General features: G+C 46.7%; 1 protein-coding gene across 1 annotated transcript in view; it reads left to right on the top strand.

The window, feature by feature from the left end:
* The first annotated feature begins 9,567 nt into the window (after positions 1-9,567).
* Positions 9,568-20,613, top strand: part of Nlrp12 (NLR family pyrin domain containing 12) — a 28,722-nt gene continuing 17,676 nt past the window's right edge. The window contains exons 1-3 of the mRNA XM_051161816.1: positions 9,568-9,908; positions 13,602-13,682; positions 17,631-19,311. Coding sequence (XP_051017773.1) covers positions 9,620-9,908; positions 13,602-13,682; positions 17,631-19,311 — 2,051 coding nt within the window. The 5' untranslated portion in view covers positions 9,568-9,619. The remainder of the gene's footprint in view (positions 9,909-13,601; positions 13,683-17,630; positions 19,312-20,613) is intronic.

The raw sequence follows: 20,613 nt of genomic DNA, 5'->3' as shown, positions 1-20,613 counted from the left end.
AAAGGTTTGTTACTGGTTTATTTTTATTGTGACTGCTAGTGACTTGTTTGCAGAGCTGAGATCTGCTCCTGAAGCCACTCAAAGGCTAGAGACATGCCCCCAGTGAAGGACATTGACACTCATGCCCATCCCCCACCTTCGTTTCTGTGCAGTGCAGACCAGGTTGGCTTGAAAATCAGTAAGGGCCAAATGCAGTGGTGCTCGCCTGTAATCCCAGCACTCAGGGAGGCAGGGGTAGGGAGATCTCCTGAGTCCAGGACAGCCAGAGATACACAGAGAAACCCTGTCTTCAAAAACTGAAAGCCAAACCAACCAACCAACCAACAACAACAAAAAAAAAAATTAGTACCATCTAAGTAGCCACCTTCAACTGAAGAAGTGTCCTGGTTGCCTTAATTGCCTGAATAATGATAGCAATTCCAATAAAAAGGGCAGCACAGGCCTCAAATGACTCTCTTGGCCTTGCCTATTGCTGCCGCCAACAATTCTTTGTTTTTGTTTTTGTGTATTTGTTTGTTTCTTTTGAGACAGAGTCTCTCTGTGTTAGCCTTGGCTATCCTGGAGTTGCTTTGTAGACCAGGCTGGCCTCGAACTCACAGTGATCCTCCTGCCTCTGCCTCCCGAGTGCTGGGATTAAAGGCGTGCGCCACCACTGCCCGGAGGCCGATTCTTCCCCTAATAACTCAGCCAGCGTTTCCAGGCTTCCATTCCAGATTGAGGACCAGAAGCACTTAAGGAACCTTCCATGTCTTCGGTGCCAGATCGCAACTGCAGCTGCAGAGGCCCAGCCTCTTGGATTGAGCAACTCTTGGGCTAACAGCCTCCACAGTGAGAACCAGCGACTGCCTCCAACTGCTGAGGCACAAAGCCTCACCACATAAACTCTGCTTGGTGTTACTGTACTATGGTCCCAGATCTCAGGAGATGGAGGCAGGAGGATCGGAAATTCAAGGTCACCTTCAGTTGCTAGAGGAGCTTGTCCTACGTATGAGACACCGGTTCAAAAACAACAGCACCAACTGCTGATGCCTCCTTCCTTCCTTTCTTCCAAGACAGGCTTTCTCTGTGTACTCCTGACTGTCCTGGAAGACCAGGATGGCCTCCAAATCAAAGATCCTCCTGCCTCTGCCTCCTGAGTGGTAGTACTAATAAAGGTGTGCTCCACCACTGCCCAGCCTCTTTCAATATTTCTTTTTTTTTTTAAGTTTATTTATTTATTATGTATACAATGTCTGTCTGTACATACACCTGAAGGCCAGAAGAGGGCACCAGATCACATTATAGATAGTTGTGAGAGGTTCTTAACCTCTGAGCCATCTCTCCAGCCCAATATTTCTTAGTCTGTAGTTTACCGAAGGTACCTCTCCTTCCTGAAGTAAAATCTAGTCTGTCAAATCCAAGACCTCAATCTATCCACATTTTATTTTATTTTATCTTTAATTTTTTTGGTTTTGGTTTTTCGAGAAAGGGTTTCTCTGTGTAATAGCCTTGGCTGTCCTGGACTTGCTTTGTAGACCAGTTGAGAGTCAAAAGTTCATTTGCTGTACAGGGTGCCAAACTAGAAACAAATTATTTTATATAAATGTTGGGGACAATAGGCCACATGGCCAGTGTTCAGCCATCTTGTCAGAGCCTGCACCTTTAAGTCTCTGTCTTTCCCAGAGCTTGCCTTTCACCAGAAACTAGCTAACCCTGTTGTGGGTTGGCAGTTAGACTAAAGACAGATAGAGACAGAGCAACCCTGTTATGGTTTAGCAGTTAGTTAGACTAGACAAAGACGGAGCCAGATACCCTGTGTGGCAGGACATTATGACCCGGCCTGGAATTCCCTGTGTTTTGAGAAAAGCCTGCAGCTGGGTTGCTATAGCAATATGCATCCCTGCCTTCTGACTTATAAAAGCTGCTGCCTGACTAATAAAGTTTGAGAGTTTGATCAACCAGACTTGCTCTCCTTCTTTGTGTCTTGCATTTTCTTTGTGTGTGTGTGTGTGTGTGTCTTGCATTTTCAACAGGTGAACTTCCTCCCAAGTTTTAGTTGAACCCCACAGGCCAGGGAATATAAGAATAGCCAGAGTTGGCAAGATGGCTCAGTGGGTAAAAGAGCTTGCTGAATAAGTCGGATGACTTGAGTTCAAACCCCATACCCACAGCAGGAAGAGAGGACCAACTCTCAAAAGTCATCTTTTCACCTCCATCTGCAGTCTATGGCGTCTGCTAAGTGCATGTCAGGTATGGTGGTGCACCACAGGTAGATCTCTGTGAATTCAGGATCCATTAGGTCTATAGAGCAAATTACAGGCCAGTTTAGGCTACATCGTAAAAAACCTGTCTCTAAAAAAAATGACTATTAGCTGGGCCATGGTGGCGCACACCTTTAATCCCAGCACTCAGAGGCAGAGGCAGGCACATCTCTGGTGAGTTCGAGGCCAGCCTGGGCTACAAAGTGAGTCTAGGACAGGTAGGGCAATTACACAGAGAAATCCTGTCTCAAGAAACCTAAAAAGAAAAAAAAAAGAAAGAAAGAAAGAGGGGCTGGAGAGATGGCTCAGAAGGTAAGAGCACTGTCTGCTCTTCCAGGGGCCCTGAGTTCAATTCTCAGCAACCACATGGTGGCTCACAACTATCTATACTGGGATCTGATGCCTTCTTCTGGCCTGCAGGAGCACATGTAGATAGAGCACTGTATACATAATAATAAATAAATATTTTTAAAAAGGGGGGGCTGGAGAGAAGGCTCAGAGGTTAAGAGCACTGGCTGCTCTTCCAGAGGTCCTGAGTTCAATTCCCAGCAACCACATGGTGGCTCACAACCATCTATGATGTGATCTGATGCCCTCTTCTGACCTGCAGGTGTATGTGCGGGCAGAGCACTGTATACATAATTATAAATAAATCTTAAAAAAAAAAAAAAGAAAGAAAGAAAGAAAGAAAAGAAAAGAAAAGAAAAAGAAAAACACTATTAGCTTTTTCAGTTTTGTTGTTTGTTGAGAAAGTGTAGCCCTGGCTGTTCCAGAACTCACTATGTAGACTAGGCTGGCCTGGAACACAGAGATCTACCTGCCTCTGCCTCCCAAGTGCTGGGGTTAAAGCTGTGCGCCACCACCACCCATTGACTCCTAGGTTTGGTTAGGAGCTGAGTGCTTGTTTTGAATGTATGATGTGCTGGGTTTGAGCCACACACACAGCACAACATAAAATCTGGTGTGGTGGTGCATGCCTGTAATCCCAGCATTTGGGAGGTGGAGGCAGGAGGATCAGAAATGCAAGTTTATCCTTGGTTATAGTGAGGTCACATGAGACCCTTTCTCAAAAAATAAAAATAAATAAAAAGCAGGGGTGATGGTAAAGGGTGGTGGGTGCTGCAGACCTTTAATCCCAGCACTTGGGAGGCAGAAGCAAGATGATTTCTGTGGGTTCAAGGCCAGCCTAGTCTACAGAGTGAGGTCTAAGACAGCCAGAGCTGCATGGAGAGCCCTGCCTTGTAACCTCAATCCCCCCAAATTAAATAAATAAGTAAATAAAGTAACTAAGCCAGGCGTGGTGGCTCACACCTTTAATCCCAGCACTTGGGAGGCAGAGGCAGGCAGATCGCTATGAGTTTAAGGCCAGCCTGATCTACAAATCGAGTCCAGGACAGCCAAGGCTAACACAGAGACCAGACCTTGTCTGAAAAAAACAAAAGAAATAAATAAACTAAAAAGAAATCAAAACAAAAGCATCGTTGAAGGGATGGCTTAGAGACTAAAGGTACTTTCTACACTCCAAGTCCCAGCCCCCCAGGTCAGGAGACTCACAACCACCTGTAACTCCGGGTTCAGTCATTCGGACGCCTGTCCTCTCTGTGGGTACCCACACACACACATGCACATAGACGAGTTTTGCTGTTGCGGTTTTTTGAGACAGGGTCTCACCATGTAGCTCTGGCTGTCCTGGAACTTATCATGTAGACCAGGCTGGCCTCGAACTCACCGTTACTGGCCTCTGCCTCCTGAATGCTGTGATTAAAGGTTTGTACTACTACACCTGACTTTTTTTTTTTTTTTCCACATAAACATAATTTAAAACAAAACAAAATCCTCTATTTACAGTGAAGGTACCCCACTTCCTGCATCCTTGAGGTTTAGGCTTTTACCTTATCAGTGATAATCTTGTCAGGTGCCTCAGGAGACATCCTGTGACCATATTTAAATTTCTTTCTTTAGCTGGGCATGGTGGCTCACGCCTTTAATCTCGCACTTGGGAGGCAAAAGCAGCCAGATGGCTGTGAGTTTGAGGCTAGCCTGGTCTACAAAGGGAGTCCAGGACAGCCAGGACTGTTAAACAGAGAAACCCTGTCTCTCTGGGGGGGAAAAATGTTAAATAACCTTTTTGTTAGTGAGTGTGTGTGTGTGTGTGTGTGTGTGTGTGTGTGTGTGTGTGTGTCTGAATGCCATGGCACACTTATGGAGGTCAGATAACAACCTTCAGGAGTCAGTTCTCTCTTTCTACGGCGTGGGTCTCAGGAATGGAACCTAAGTAGTCAAAGCTGGTGGCAAATACTTTTATCCTGCTATCTTTTCGGTATTGTGTGTACATGTATGTGGTGGGTACTTTCCTGGTATGTATATTTGTGCATCTGTGTGTGTGTGTGTGTGTGTGTGTTGGGCTTGTATAGGTACGCTTGCATGGGTATGTGTGTGCATGTGTGTGGGTGTGGGTGTGTGCACAGCCGTGTGTGTCTATGTGTATGGTGCATGTATGTGTGTGGTACTGGTAGGCTTGTATGGGTGTGTTTGCAGGGTATGTGCATTTGTGTGTGAATGTGTAGGCCTCGTTGGTTTTGGCTAGTCCTTTACCACAGAGGCAGTAAAGCACATGAGGCCAGCCTGCCTTCACCTCCCAAGTGCTGGGAATACAGTCTGTGTCACAAGCATCATTTCTTTTTGTTTGTTTGTTTTTTGTTTTGTTTATTTATTTATTTATTATGTATTCAGCATTCTTCCTGGACACCAGAAGAGAGCACCAGATCTCCTTATAGCTGGTTGTGAGCCACAATGTGGTTTTCTGGGACTTGAACTCATGACCTTTGGAAGAGCAGTCAGTGCTCTTAACCTCTGAGCCATCTCTCCAGGCTCCATTTTTTTCTTTTGTTGTTGTTGTTTGTTGGTTGGTTTTTTGTTTTGTTTTGTTTTGTTTTTTGAGACAGGGTTTCTCTGTGTAGCCTTGGCTGTCCTGGACTCACTTTGTAGACCAGGCTGGCCTCTAACTCACAGTGACCCACCTGCCTCTGCATCCTGAGTGCTGGGATTAAAGGCGTGCGCCACCACACTCGGCTTACAAGCGACAAGCGTCATTTCTATAGTCCATGCCTAATGGTGTCTTGCTTGCTTGCTTCTATCATTCCCGCTTATCTCTCCTATCGCCTATGTGTTTCTGGAGAATTCCTGCCACAGTTGGAGGTGGCTCTCCTGTGAAATTAGGAGCATGCTGTATTGTCTCCAACTGCCTCACGCTGTGTCCTGATGTCACCTTCTGGCGTCAGCACGGTGCCTGGACAAGATGGTGGAGACTTGGGGTGGGAGTGTGTTCTGCTTTGTCCCAAAGGCCAACGAGGCCGTGGGGGAGGGGAAGGCCGGGATGCTAGCTTCCTGCCAGCCCCTGTGGTCTGAGTGAGCACACAGCTCACAGGAAGTTTCTCAACCTCTGTCCTCGGTCTCCCACAGAGACAAAGAAGGAGTGTGACCATGACAGGGTTGAAGTCCTCAGCAGCAAGCAAAGGCACCGGAAGGCTGTGTGATAGATAGTCTTTAGATGATGAACACGTTGGGGTCTCAGTTTACCCATGTTTTGAATAAGACAATTAGCCTGCAGGGTGTATATTGTTCCAGCTGACAAGGACGAAAAAGGTTGGAGACAGACAGATTTAGATTTCTTGTTTGTTTGTTTTCAGAGACAGGGTTTCTCTGTGTAGCCCTGGCTGTCCTAGAACTCACTCTGTAGACCAGGCTGGACTTGAACTCAGTGATCCCCTTGCCTCTTCTTCGGGAGTGCTGGCATGAAAGGCGTGTGCCACCACCACTACCCTGCTAGATCTGGGTTTCAAACCCAGGCCCTCATCGGTGCTACATAAGTGCTCTACCACTAAGCTACACTCTTAGCTCTTGGTCTGAAGTAGCCCAGGCTGGCCTGGGACTAACTGTGCTTTTAGGGGAACCATGAGATTCTGAAGCTGCAGTTTCTACCTCGGAGTACTGGGGCTTCCGGCGTGTGCCTCCACACCTGGTTCGAGGTGCATGCTAGGCAAGCGCTCTACAAGCTGAGCTATAGCCACAGCCCTTTGGTTTTCTTACGCATTTTGTTTTTATGGCTGGGTGGTTGTGGTGACTTTAATGCCAGCACTGGAGAGGCAGGTGGCAAGCAGCAGATCTTTGTGAATTAGAGGCCAGCCTGGTCAGTTCCAGGATAGCCAAGGCTACACAGAGAAATCCTGCCTCAAAAAAAACAAAACAAAACAATTAAAAATTATTTTTAATCATGTGCATGTGTGTGTGTGTTTCTGTGTATACACACCACAATGCATTCAAAGGCTAGAAGAGGGTGTCACATCCCTCGGGAGCTGGAGTTATAGGCAGTTCTGAGACACTCCCCAATATAGGTGGTGGAAACCGAACTCCAGTCCTCCGAAAGAAGCCCTTTATTTTATTTATTTGGTTTTTTTAAAGATATATTTATTTATTAAGTATACAGTGTTTTGCCTGCATGTATGCCTGCATGCCAGAAGAGGGCACCAGATCTCATGACAGATGGCTGTGAGCCACCAGGTGGTTGCTGGGAATTGAACTCAGGACCCCTGGAAGAGCAGTCAGTGAATGCTCTTAACCTCTGAGCTATTTCTCCAGCCCCCAGAAGGGGCGCATGCCTTTAATCCCAGCACTTGGGAGGCAGAGGCAGGTGGATCGCTGTGAGTTCAAGGCCAGCCTGGTCTATAAAGTGATTCCAGGACAGCCAAGGCTAACACAGAGAGACCTTGTCTCGAAAAACAAAACAAAAAAGCAAACAAACAAAAATCAAAGTGAGTTTAGGACAGCCAAGAGACACCAAGAAACCATCTCAAAAAAACAAAACAATAAAAAATAAAAAATAAACCAGGCGTGGTGGCACACGCCTTTAATCCCAGCACTCGGGAGGCAGAGGCAAGTGGATTGCTGTGAGTTCGAGGCCAGCCTGGTCTACAAAGTGAGTCCAGGATGGCCAAGGCTACACAGAGAAACCCTGTCTCGAAAAACCAAAAATAAATAAATAAATAAATAAAATTTTTATGTGTATGTGAGTTTACCTCCTTGTCTATGTGTGTACCATATGTATGCAGTGCCCACAGCAACCAGACAGAGTGTTGAATTTCGTGGAAATGTAGTTATAGCCCAACTGTGAATAGCCCCATGTGGGTGCTGAGAAACAAACCCAGATCCTCTGCAAAAGCTGTAATTGCTCTTACCTGCCTAGCCATCTTACCAGCACCACTCTCCCTTTTTAACTTGAAACTAATCTCCTATAAAAAATTTTTTCTGAGTGGGGACTGACTTCCACACGAACTCTGGTGCCCCATATTTGACCATGTCCCCTGGATGAGGAGACCTGGTGGCACTCAGAGGAAGGATAGCAGGTTACCAAGAAGAGACTTGATACCCTATGAGCATATACAGGGGGAGGAGGTCCCACTCAGTCACAGTCATAGGGGAGGAGAGTAAGGGGAAAATGGGAGGGAGGGAGGAATGGGAGGATACAAGGGATGGGATAACCATTGAGATGTAATATGAATAAATTAATATTTTTTTTTTTTTTGCAAAAGTAGTGTGTGCTCTTCATTCCTTCCTTCCTTCCTGTCTGTCTATCTGTCTGTTTGGTTGGTTTGGTTTTTTGAGACAGAGTTCTCTGTGCAGCCTTGGCTATCCTGGACTTGCTTTGTAGACCATGCTGGCCTCGAACTCACAGCGATCCGCCTGCCTCTGCCTCCTGAGTGCTGGGATTAAAGGCGTGTGCCACCACCGACAGGCTGCATTCAGAGTTGTTAACTGCTGAGCCCCTTTGTTTTGTTTTGTTTTAAATAGTCCTTTCCCCTCCCCCAACCCCCCAAAGAAGTTAGGCATAGGGTTGCATGCCTTTAATCCTAGTACTCAGGGAAGCAGATGAAAGCGGACTGTTGTGAGTTCAAGGCTAGCCTAGTCTACAAATCCAGAGTCCAGGACAGGCAAGGCTATACAAAGAAACCATGTCTCAAGCACAAACAAACAAAAAAGACTCAGCCAGGCCAGGTGGTGGTGACTCATAAAGCTGGGAGAATTGCTGTGAGTTCGAGGCTAGCCTGGCCTACAGAGCAAGATCTGGCACAATGAGGGCTACATAGAGAAACCCTGTCTCAGAAAAACAAAAACAAACAAATAAACCAAAAGACAGAGCCTAACTCTGTATTGCTGGTTGACCTGGACTCCCGTGATAGACTAGGAGGGCCTCAGAGTCGCAGAGATCTGCCCACCTCTGCCTCTCAGGTGCTGCGCCACCACAACATCCCTCAAAACCTCACCTGTCCCAAATTGGCCTTGAACTCACTATTAAGCCAGGCATGCCCTTGAGCTTCTGGTCCTTCTTCCTCTACCTCAGCAGAGGACACAGCCACACCTCTCCATGCAGTAGCGAAGAGGGTAGAATCCAAGGCTTCACTGGTGCTAGGCAACTACTTACCACCCAACCCACAACCCCAGGCCCCATGCAAGGGCCTGACACATATTCCTGGAAGAGGCCGAGGCAGTCGTCACACGCCTTCCTGAGTTAGGCGGACAAGAGGAAAGACAGAAGAGGATGGTGCTTTGAAAAAGGAGCTGAGAGGCAGAGACAGGTGCATTGCTGTGAGTTCAAGGCCAGCCTGGTCTACAAAGCAAGTCTAGGACAGCCATGGCTAACACAGAGAGAGACCTTGTCTCAAAAAACCAAAAAAAAAAAAAAAAGGGGGGGGGGGAAGAAAATAAAAGAAAGAAAGAAAAGGGAGCTGAGAAAACAGAGCAGAAACTTGCTCAACATATGTCATGCTTACAGTCAAAGGCTCCAGGGGTTGCCCCATACCAACTTCCCCTTCTTCAAAGCAAACATTGGTGAGAGGGCCAGGCAGTGGAGAAGCAAGGGGTGCTAGAGTGTGATTTCTGGAAAGATCCTGCCACTGTCTCGGTCTCATTCCTATACCCTTGCTCCCTTCTGCATGTCAATGAGGCCCTGGCAGCATGATACAGTGCCCCTGTCCTTTCAGAGAAAGGTTAGAGCATCTGGACCTACCACAGCATCCTCATGAGCATCTGAACCTATCAATCACAGCATCCTCATGAGCATCTGGACCTACCACAGCATCCTCATGAGCATCTGGACCTACCACAGCATCCTCATGAGCATCTGAACCTATCACAGCATCCTCATGAGCATCTGGACCTACCACAGCATCCTCATGAGCATCTGGACCTACCACAGCATCCTCATGAGCATCTGGACCTACCACAGCATCCTCATGAGCATCTGAACCTATCACAGCATCCTCATGAGCATCTGGACCTACCACAGCATCCTCATGAGCATCTGAACCTATCACAGCATCCTCATGTTGCCGACGACAGCCAGGGATGGACTCTATCGACTGTCTGCCTACCTGGAAGAGCTCGAGGCTAGGGAACTAAAAAAATTCAAGCTATACCTGGGGACTGCAGTGGAACTGGGCCAGGACAAGATCCCCTGGGGACGAATGGAGATGGCGGGTCCTCTGGAAATGGCCCAGCTGATGGTGACCCATCTGGGGACAAGGGTGGCTTGGCTGCTGGCTCTCAACACCTTTGAGAGGATCCACAGGAAGGACCTGTGGGAGCGAGGACAGGGAGAAGACCTGGTGAGGGGTAAGGAGAGGAGGGAGAGCCCAGGCGGATATACACCTGTTCTCTCAGTTTTACAGTTGTGAGGTGGATTCAATTTTCAGCCCAGTGGTGTTGTTTTTTTGTTTGTTTGTTTTTTGGTTTTTTGTTTGTTTGTTTGTTTTGAGACAGGGCCTCTCTGTGTAGCCTTGGCTGTCCTGGACTCACTTTGTAGACCAGGCTGGCCTCAAACTCACAGAGATCCACCTGCCTCTGCCTCCCCAGTGCTGGAATTACTAGCGTGTGCCACCATGTCCACTTTGAGTTTATTTTTTTAAGGTTTTAAAAACAGAATTATGTTGCCAGTCGGTGGTGGCACACACCTTTAATCCCGGCACTTGGGGTAACTGGCAGAGGCAGGTGGATCACTATGAGTTTGAGGCCAGCCTGGTCTACAAACTAAATCCAGGGCAGCCAGGACTACAAAAGAAACTGGGTCTCGAAAACAAAACAAAACAAAACAAAAAAATACGCAGCTGGTTTTTTGGTTTGTTTTCTTTTGGTTTTGTTTTTCGAGACAGGGTTTTTCTGTGTAACCTTGGCTGTCCTGGACTCACAGATAACCACCTGCCTCTGCCTCCTAAGTGCTGGGATTACAGGCGTGCACCACTTTGCCCGGCTCAACACAGCCGGGTTAAGGAAACCACTCTAAACTCTATACATTTAAAGATTTATTTATTTGCCTGCATGTATAGCTTCACACCAGAAGAGGTCATCAGATCACATTATAGATGGTTGTGAGCCACCATGTGGATGCTGGGAATTGAACTCAGGACCTTTAAAAGAGCAGACAGTGCTCTTAACCTCTGAGCCATCTCTCCAGCCCCATTCTATACATTTAAAAGGGCCATTCTAAAGTCCGGAGGCTTCACTTAAAGTTTTACACTTTCACTATCAATCACATTCTAACACACTTATCCACCACAAACAAGAAGACACCGGGACAGAATTGAAAATAGAAAAACCAATGCGTTTTGTGTCCTCTTCCTGAACTGAGAGCCCCTTTACCTGCATTCTGTCCTTATCATCATCACCTAATATTAATCTCTCTTGATTTCAGACTTTCTAATGTTACACTATACTCACACTTACAGCTTTCATACATACATATGTACATATCTATATTATGGGCTAGGACCCACATACAAGGAAGAACATACTAAATAAAACAATTAATGTTATTATACATTGTAAACCCATCTGTTTCCTAAAAAATTTCTTTCCTTCTTTCTTTCTTTCTTTTTTGTTTTTGTTTTGTTTTTTTGAGACAGGGTTTCTCTGTGTGACAGGCTTGGCTGTCGCAGACTCATTTTGTAGACCAGGCTGGATTTTGTTTTTCTTTTCTTTTCTTTTTTTTTTTATGAGACAGAGACAGGGTTTCTTTGTGTAGCCCTGACTATCCTGGACTCTCTTGGTAGACCAGGTTTGTCTCAAACTCACAGATATTCGCCTGCCTCTGCCTCCCAAGTGCTGGTATTATGGGCACATGCCACCATGCCTGGCTCTATTTTGTTTTTCTTTAGGGCTGAATAAAATTCCGTTTTATATACATACCATATTTCACTACTCATTTATCTGTTCGTGGACATCTAGGTTGGTTCCCTTTCCGTGCTGTAGTGAGTAGAGCAGCAGTAAATGTGGAATGCAAATGTCTCCATGGAACAGTATGGAGTTCTCTGGGTGTGTCCCCAGGAGTCACAACGCTGGGTTATATGGTAATTCTACTTTTACTTTCCCGAGGAGTATCCACAATGATTTCCACAATGGTTGAATTGCCTCCCTCCAGGAGAGTAAATCTTTTCCCCATCTTCTCCAACATTTGTTACCAGATTTATTGATGAGACCCATTCTGACTTGCCCCAGCCTGCGGGGTTCAACTAAAACTCGGGAGGAAGTTCACCTGTTGAAAATACAAGACACAAAGAAGGAGAGCAAGTCTGATTGATCAAACTCTCAAACTTTATTAGTCAGGCAGCAACTTTTATAAGGCAGAAGGCAGGGAAGCACGTTGCTATAGCAACCCAGCTGCAAGCCTTTCTCAAAACACAGGGAATTCCAGGCAGGGTCATAATGTCCTGCCACACAGGGTATCTGGCTCCCTCTTTGTCTAGTCTAACTAACTGCTAAACCATAACAGGGTTGCTCCATCTCTATCTGTCTTTAGTCTAACTGCTGACCCACAACAGGGTCAGCTAGTTTCTGGTGAAAGGCAAGCTCTGGGGAAGACAGAGACTTAAAGGTGCAGGCTCTGACAAGATGGCTGAACATTGGCCATGTGGCCTATTGTCCCCAACACTGACTGGAGTAAAGTGGTATCTCAAAAACAGTTTTAGGACTGGAGAGATGGCTCAGTGGTTAAGAGCACTGCTCTTCCAGAGGACCTGACTTCAAGTCCCAGCACCCACATGGACGCTCACAGTAACTGTAACTCCAGTTCCAGGGGAATCAGACACCCTTGCACCAAAACACACAGGCAAAACACTGATGCACATGAAAATAGATGATCGAAAATACAGTTTTGTGGTGCAGGCCTGCAATCAAAGCACTCAGGGAGGCAGAGGCAGGTAGATTGCTGTGAGTTTGAAGCCAGCCTGGTCTACAAAAGTGGGTCCAGGACAGTCAAGGCTACACAGAGAAACCCTGTCTCAAAAAAACTTTTTAAAAAATCAAATAATTGGCCATTTGTGTTTATTCTTTCATACATTGTTCATTTCATTAAATCATTTCTTTTGTTTGTTTTTTGTTTTTTGAGACAGGATCTCTCTATGTAACCTCTCTGTGTAGCCTTGGCTGTCCGGGACTCGCTTTGTAGACCAGGCTGGCCTCGAACTCACAGAGATCCACATGCCTCTGCCTCCCTGAGCGCTGGGATTACAGGCATGCGCCACCACACCCAGCTTACATTTTTTATCTTTCCTGTGTTCCTCTCTCTAAACCATGAAACTGTCCTTTCCAACATGGCACAGTGAGGTGAGTTCTGGACACTCTAGCACATGTAGGCAGTGTAGCTCAGTGGTACAGTGCTTGCCCAAGATGCTCAAGACCCTAGGTTTGATGCGTCTCAACAATTAAAAAAGAAAGAATAACCTAGTGGTAGTGGCACACCCTTTTTTTTTTTTTTTTCCGAGACAAGATTTCTCTGTGTAGCCTTGGCTGTCCAAGACTCGCTTTGTAGACCAGGCTGGCCTCGAACTCACAGCGATCCGCTTGGCTCTGCCTCCCAAGTGCTGGGATTAAAGGTATGTGCCACCACGCCCGGCTTGTGGCACACACTTTAAATCCCAGCACTCGGGAGGCAGAGGCAGGTGGATGGCCATTGAGTTCGAGGCCAGCCTGGTCTACAAAGCAAGTCCAGGACAGCCAAGGCTACACAGAGAAATCTTGTCTCAAAAAACCAAAAAAAAAAAAAAAAAAGGCTGAGCATGGTGGTGCACATCTGTAATCCCAGCACTCAGGAGGCAGAGGCAGGCAGATCAATGTGAGTTCCAGGCCAGCCTGGTCTACACAGCCCATCCAGGACAGCAAAGGTTAAACAAAGAAACCTGGTCTTGAAAAACAAAGAAAAAACAAAACAAAAAAACAAAAACAAAAAGAAAGAAAAGAAAAAACAACAACAACAAAAAAAAGAAAATATAATACTACCGAATGCTAGCTGATCTCCCAAAATATCTCTTGCAGTCACTCCGAATAATGTTCTGTGCTCCCTGGAGAGCCAATCAGCTTGCGTTTTGGATGTCTCTTCTGGTGCTACAAGGAAAGGTAAGCTATAAGCCCTGTACCTATTAGGATGTACTACCTGCGCATAAGCAATAACTCAGCTGAAGGTAGGTGGAGCAGAAACAATGTGTATACTGTTTCCCCATTTATATGAGGTCTCTATGTATAGCCATGGCTGTCCTGGAACTAGGTAGACCAGGCTGGCTTTGAACTCATAGAGATCCACTTGCCTCTGCCTCCCAGATGTTAGGATGAAGGCATTTGCCACCATGCCATGCCAGAAACAATATTTAATGATTGTATATGGCAAGGAGTCTTGGATGAAGAGATGCAGAGTTTATATGGTAGACAAAACACCATCAAAGAGCTCACTTCTTTTAAGTTTTAAAAAATATTTCTTTTTATTTTTTTATGTGTGTTGGTCTATATGTGTGCATATTCATGCCTGATGAACCAGAAGGCCTTGGAGGTCTTGAAATTGGAGTTACAGGTGGTTGTGAGCTGCCCCATACGTGCTGAGAAGCAAATGTGGGTCCTCTGCAAGAGCAGCAAATGTTCCTAACCACTGAGCCATTTCTCCAGGCCTCACAAAGATCCGCCTGCCTCTACCTTCCAAGTGCTTGGATTAAAGGCCTGTGCTACCACACCTGGCTTAAACTTATTTTGTGTGCATGGGGGTGGGGAGTGTGCCTAGGTGCATGTGTGAAGGCCACATGAATTGAAAGAACCAGTTCTTTGAACTCGGGAGGTCAGGCTTAGCCGCAAGCACCTTCACTGGTTGAGCCATCTCAGCTGAACTTTGTTGATCAATCACCCTTTGTGGGTCCAGCCATTTGTCACACAGCTTTTTTTGTTTGTTTGTTTGTTTCTTGTTTGGCCTGGGATTCACTATGTAGCTGAGGCTAGACTTGAACCCTTAACATCTCTAATTTCCAAGTGTTGGGCCACAGGTTCTCAACTTATGTCCTAAGACTTGCCACTTTATGGGTGTGAGATAGCTACCAAACTCACAGGGAGATGGGTGTGTTGGTTAAAGCCCGTAAGCTCAGTTTCTCAGGAGGCTAAGACAGGTGGATTGTGGCAAGTTTACACTTAACTTGTGCTGCATATCCACATTACACACCCACAACTGCTAAGTCATCTCTCCAGCGCCACTCCCACCCTGTGACTCATGAACGCTGGTATCCTTGAAGATCCTGGCTCAATTGATAGGGAGTTCCACTGAGGAGTCTTGTCTTCAGCAGTTGTCCATTATTTGTATAAGCTTAGAGAGAGGCCTTTTGAACTCCGTAAATTTCATGAACTTCTTGAGCCTAGTGTCATTAGCTCCTTGAGTCTTTTTTGTTGTTGTTGTTGTTTTGGTTTTGTTTTGGTTTTGGTTTTTCTTTTTTTTTTTTTTTTTTTTTTTTTTTTTTTTTTTTTTTTTTTTTTGGTTTTTCGAGACAGGGTTTCTCTGTGTAGCCTTGGCCATCCTGGACTCACTTTGTAGACCAGGCTGGCCTCGAACTCACAGCGATCCTCCTGCCTCTGCCTCCCGAGTGCTGGGATCAAAGGCGTGCGCCACCACGCCCGGCTTGGTTTTGGTTTTTCAAGACGAGGTTTCTTGGTGTAGCCTTGGCTTTCCTGGACTCTCTCTGCTGACCAGGCTGGGCTCCAATTCACAGAGATCTGCCTGCTTCTGCCTCCCGAGTGCTGAGATTGAAGGCGCACACCACCACCGCCCAGCTTTTTTTTTTTTTTTTTTTTTTTTTTTTTTTTTTTGAGCTCCTTGAGTTTTATGAGCCTTTCTCCAGGAAGACATATTTCAAGACTGAGAAATCAATCAATTGGGTCTTATGAGCCTCTCTTGTGGAAGACACATTTTAAGTCAGAAGAATTGACTGCTGCACAATCAATGCAAGGACTAGGCACTCCTGCTGCACAATCGATGCGAGGAATGAAGAATCGATTGCTGCACAATCGATGCGAGGCATATGCACTCCTGTAGCTACACTTGAATGCCTCAGCTTCCCAGGACGAGGGTTCTCAGACTGCACCTAGAAACTGTTCTGAGGAACTGCAGGACAAGTAGCCACTAGACCATGCTTGTGGCAGTCACTGAATTCACTGTAATTTGTTGATAACATCTAGGAATTATAGCTTACACTAGAAATCCCGGGCCTTGGTGGGGGGAGGCAAGTTGAGGCAGGGGGATCAAGAAAAGCTAGAAACCAGCCTAGGACACAGAGCAAGACTATGGGAGGAAAAAGAAAGAAGACAGGCAGGCAGGCAGGCAGGCAGGCAGGCAAGCAAAGTGCCTTGTGCCTGTAGTTCCTAGCACTTGGAAAGCTGAAGTAACAGGTGCAGTAATTCAAGGTTGTCCCTGGATAGTTTGAGGCCACTCTGAACAATAGGAAACCCCATAGCAAACAAACAACAAAAAGTAAGGAGGAAGGGGAGTGTGTAGCTCAGATGTCTGTGAACTTGCCTAGCAGCCATAAAGTCCTGGGTTCAATCCCCAGCATCATATAAACTGGATGTGGTGGTGGTGGTGCACACGCCTGCAACCTCATCGTTGAGTATATAACAAGTGTGACGCTAGCCTGGGCTACATAAGACCCTGTCTGAAGGAGAAGAAGGAGGAGGAGGAGGAGGAGGAGGAGAAAGAGAAGAAGAAGAAGAAGAAGAAGGAGGAGGAGGAGGAGGAGGAGAGAAGAGAAGAGAGGAAGAAGAAAGAAGAAGAAGAAAGAAGAAGAAAGAAGAAGAAGAAGAAGAAAAGAAGAAGAAGAAGAAGAAGAAGAAGAAGAAGAAGAAGAAGAAGAAGAATGCTGCTGGGGTCAGAAAGATGGCTCAGTGATTAAGAAAATTTACTAAACTGGGCAGTGGTGACACATGCCTTTAATCCCAGCACTTTTAATCCCAGCACTCGGGAGGCAGAGGCAGGTGGATCACTGTGAGTTCCAGGCCAGCCTGGTATACAAAGTGAGTCCAAGACAGCCAAGGCTACACAGAGAAACCCTGTCTTGAAAAAAAAAAAAAAAAAAAAAGAACATTTACTGAGCTGGGCACAGTGGTGCACACCTGTAATCCCAGCACTCTGGGAGGTAGAGACAGAAGTAAGTGGATCTCTATGAATTCAAAGCCAGCCTGGTCTACAGAGTGAGCTCATAACAGCGAAGGCTACACAGAGAAAGCCTGCTACAAACAAACAAACAAACAAATAAACAAAGAGCCTGCCTGGTGGCGCACGCCTTTAATCTCAGCACTCGGGAGGCAGAGGCAGGTGGATCGCTGTGAGTTCGAGGCCAGCCTGGTCTACAAAGTGAGTCCAGGATGGCCAAGGCTACACAGAGAAACCCTGTCTCGAAAAACAAAAACAAAAAAAGAACAAAAAACAACAAATAAACAAACAGCATGTTTACTGTTCTATCAGAAGGCTGAAGGCTGGATCCCAGCGCTCACATCAGACAGCTCCTAACAGCCTTTAACTCCAGCGCCAGGGATTTAACATCCTTTTCTGGCTCTCTGAGAGCTCGAAATTATGTGCATATCCTCCCACACATATAATAACTCAAAAATAAAAATAGGGGCTAGGGAGATATATTCAGCAGTTAAGAGCACTGGTTGCATTTCCACATGGCACCCAACATGGCAAATCTGTACTTGAGTCCCAGGGGATCCAATGACTTCTGGCCTCTGTAGGCAAAGGCATACATGAGGTACATAGACAAACATTTGAGTAAAACAGCCATCCATATTAGAAAAATAGAGTAAATTAAAAATAAATAAAATCAGCCGGGCGTTGGTGGCACACACCCTTAACGCCAGCACTCAGGAGGCAGAGGCCAGGTGGATCGCTGTGAGTTTGAGACCAGCCTAGTCTACAGAGTGAGTTCCAGGACATCCAAGGATACACAGAGAAACCCTCTCTCGAAAAATAAATAAATAAATAAATAAATAAAATCATTTGCAAAAAGTTGCTAACGAAAACCTGCCCTTTCTCTCCACTAGATCACCAGGCAACCTACAAAGACTATGTCCGAAGGAAATTCCGGCTAATGGAAGACCGAAATGCGCGACTAGGTGAATACGTCAACCTGAGCCAACGTTACACTCAGCTTCTCCTAGTAAAAGAACACTCTAATCCTATCTGGGCACGGCAGAAACTGTTGGATACAGGGTGGGGACACGCCCGAACCTGGGGCCACCAGGCTAGCCCTATCCAAATGGAGACCCTCTTTGAGCCAGACGAAGAACGCCCTGAGCCACCACGCACAGTGGTGTTACAAGGGGCCGCAGGGATGGGGAAGTCCATGCTGGCCCACAAAGTGATGCTGGACTGGGCCGATGGGAGACTCTTCCAAGGCCGGTTCGATTATGTCTTCTATATCAGCTGCAGGGAGCTGAACAGAAGCCACGTTCAGTGCAGCGCACATGACCTTATCTCCAGCTGCTGGCCGGAGCCTGGCGCACCGCTCGAGGACCTCATCCGGGCTCCCGATCGGCTCCTGTTCATCATTGATGGCTTCCATGAGCTTCATCCTTCATTCCACGATGCTCAGGGTCCCTGGTGCCTCTGCTGGGAGGAGAAGGGACCCACTGAACTCATCCTCGGCAGCCTGATTCGGAAGTTGCTTCTGCCCGAGCTCTCTTTGCTCATCACCACCCGACCCTGTGCTCTGGAGAAACTGCATAGCTTGCTGGAACACCCGAGGTACGTGGAGATCCTGGGCTTCTCCGAGGCGGAGAGGAAGGAATATTTCTACAGATACTTCCATAACACTGGACATGCGAGCCAAGTGTACAGCTTCATGGTGGACAACGAGCCCCTCTTCACCATGTGTTTTGTCCCCATGGTGTCCTGGGTGGTCTGCACATGCCTTAAACAGCAGCTGGAGAGTGGAGAGCTTTTAAGGCAAACGTCTAGGACCACCACAGCGGTGTATATGTTCTACCTTCTGAGCCTGATGCAGCCCAAACCAGGGACCCCAACCTTCAAGGTCCCCAGTAACCAGAGGGGCCTGGTCTCTCTGGCTGCCGAGGGCCTGTGGAACCAGAAGATTCTATTTGAGGAGAGGGACCTTGGGAAACACGGCCTAGCTGGAGCCGAGGTCTCCGCCTTCCTCAACATGAACATCTTCCAGAAGGACATAAAGTGTGAGAAGTTCTACAGCTTCATCCACCTGAGTTTCCAGGAGTTCTTCGCAGCCATGTACTGTGTGCTGCACGGCAGGGAGACGGTGAGGAGGGCGCTGGCCGAGTACGGCTTCTCGGAAAGGAACTTCCTGGCCCTCACGGTCCGCTTCCTGTTTGGCCTCCTGAACGAAGAGATGAGATGCTGCCTGGAGAGGAATCTAGGCTGGACCATTTCCCCTCAAGTCAAGGAGGAAGTGTTGGCGTGGATCCAGGACAAGGCTCACAATGACGGCTCCACCTTGCAGCGTGGCTCCCTGGATCTCCTCAGCTGCTTGTATGAGATCCAGGAGGAAGATTTCATCCAGCAGGCCCTGAGCCACTTTCAAGTGGTTGTAGTCAGCAACATCTCAACAAAGATGGAGCACGTGATGTGCTCGTTTTGTGTGAGGTACTGCCGGAGCGCGGAGGTGCTGCATTTGTACGGGAGTGCATACAGTGCAGGCACGGAGGGTGACCTGACAGAACCTTCAGGGGCCCAGACGAAGTCTCAACACAAGTAAGTGCCTTGGGGAGACAAATGTTCCGATTTCACGCCTCGCAGAGATCCACCTGCCTCTGCCTCCTTCCGGGTTTAAAGGTGTGCTCCACCAAAGCCCAGCTTTGCTTGGAGATTAAAAAAAAAATCATATATATATACACATATATATATATGTGTGTGTGTGTGTGTGTGTGTGTGTGTATGTATATATGTATATTTTTTAAGGTTTATTTATTTATTTATTATGTATACAGTGTTCTGCCTGCATGTACACTTCTAGGCCAGAAGAGGGCATCAGCACTCAGGAGGCAGAGGCAGGCAGATCTCTGTAAGTTCAAGGCCAGCCTGGTCTACAAAGTGAGTCCAGGACAGCCAAAGATATACAGAGAAACCCTGTCTCGAAAAACAGAAACAAAAACAAAAAACCAACCAAACAAAAACAGATGTTAACGAACCACCATGTGGTTGCTGGGAATTGAACTCAGGACTTTTGGAAGAGAAGGTGGCGCTCTTAACCACTGAGCCTTCGCTCCAGCCATATATAATATTTCTACTTCTTAATTTAGGGTGGTTGGAGAGGCATGTGTATGCGGGTACCCAAGCAAGCCACGAGATGGCAACAGATCCCCTGGAACTGAAACCATTATGGGACGTCATGAAGCACTAGACATGGGTGCTGGGAACTGAACTCTGGTCCTGAAGAAGAGCAGCAAGCCTTAACTAGTGAGCCATCTCTCCAGCCCTTATTTAATTTAATTTATTTATTCTGAGACAGGGTTTCTCAGTGTAGCCTTGGCTGTTCTGGACTCACTTTGTAGACCAGGCTGGCCTCAAACTCACAGCGATCTGCCTGCCACTGCCTCCTGAGTGCTGGGGTTAAGAGAGTGTGCCACCCCCCCCCTGCTCCTTATTTTATTTTTAAGTGTGTGTGTGGGGCGGGGTGCGCACAAATAGGAGGATCTCTGTGAGTTAGAGGCCAGCCTAATGTACAGATTGCACTCCAGGACAGACATTTCCAGGGCTACACACTGAGAAAGCTTGTCTCAAACAAAACAAAACCAAAATAAAAATAAAACAAAACCCACTACCAACAACAAAAAACAAACAAAAACGGGGTTGGGGATTTAACTCAGTGGTAGAGTGCTTGCCTAGCAAGCACAAAGCCCTGGGTTCAGTTCTCAGCTCTGGTGAAAAACAAAACAAAACAAAACAAAAACCTTCAGAAATTCATTCTCTGTTTTTTTGTTTTGTTTTGTTTTGTTTTTAAACCTGCTGAGCTATCTCACTGGCCCTGCTTTTGTTTTTTGAGTCCGGGTTTCC

This window comes from Acomys russatus, chromosome 19, assembly GCF_903995435.1.
Source record: "Acomys russatus chromosome 19, mAcoRus1.1, whole genome shotgun sequence".
Taxonomy (NCBI): domain Eukaryota; kingdom Metazoa; phylum Chordata; class Mammalia; order Rodentia; family Muridae; genus Acomys; species Acomys russatus.
This window is presented reverse-complemented; position numbering and strand designations above follow the sequence as displayed.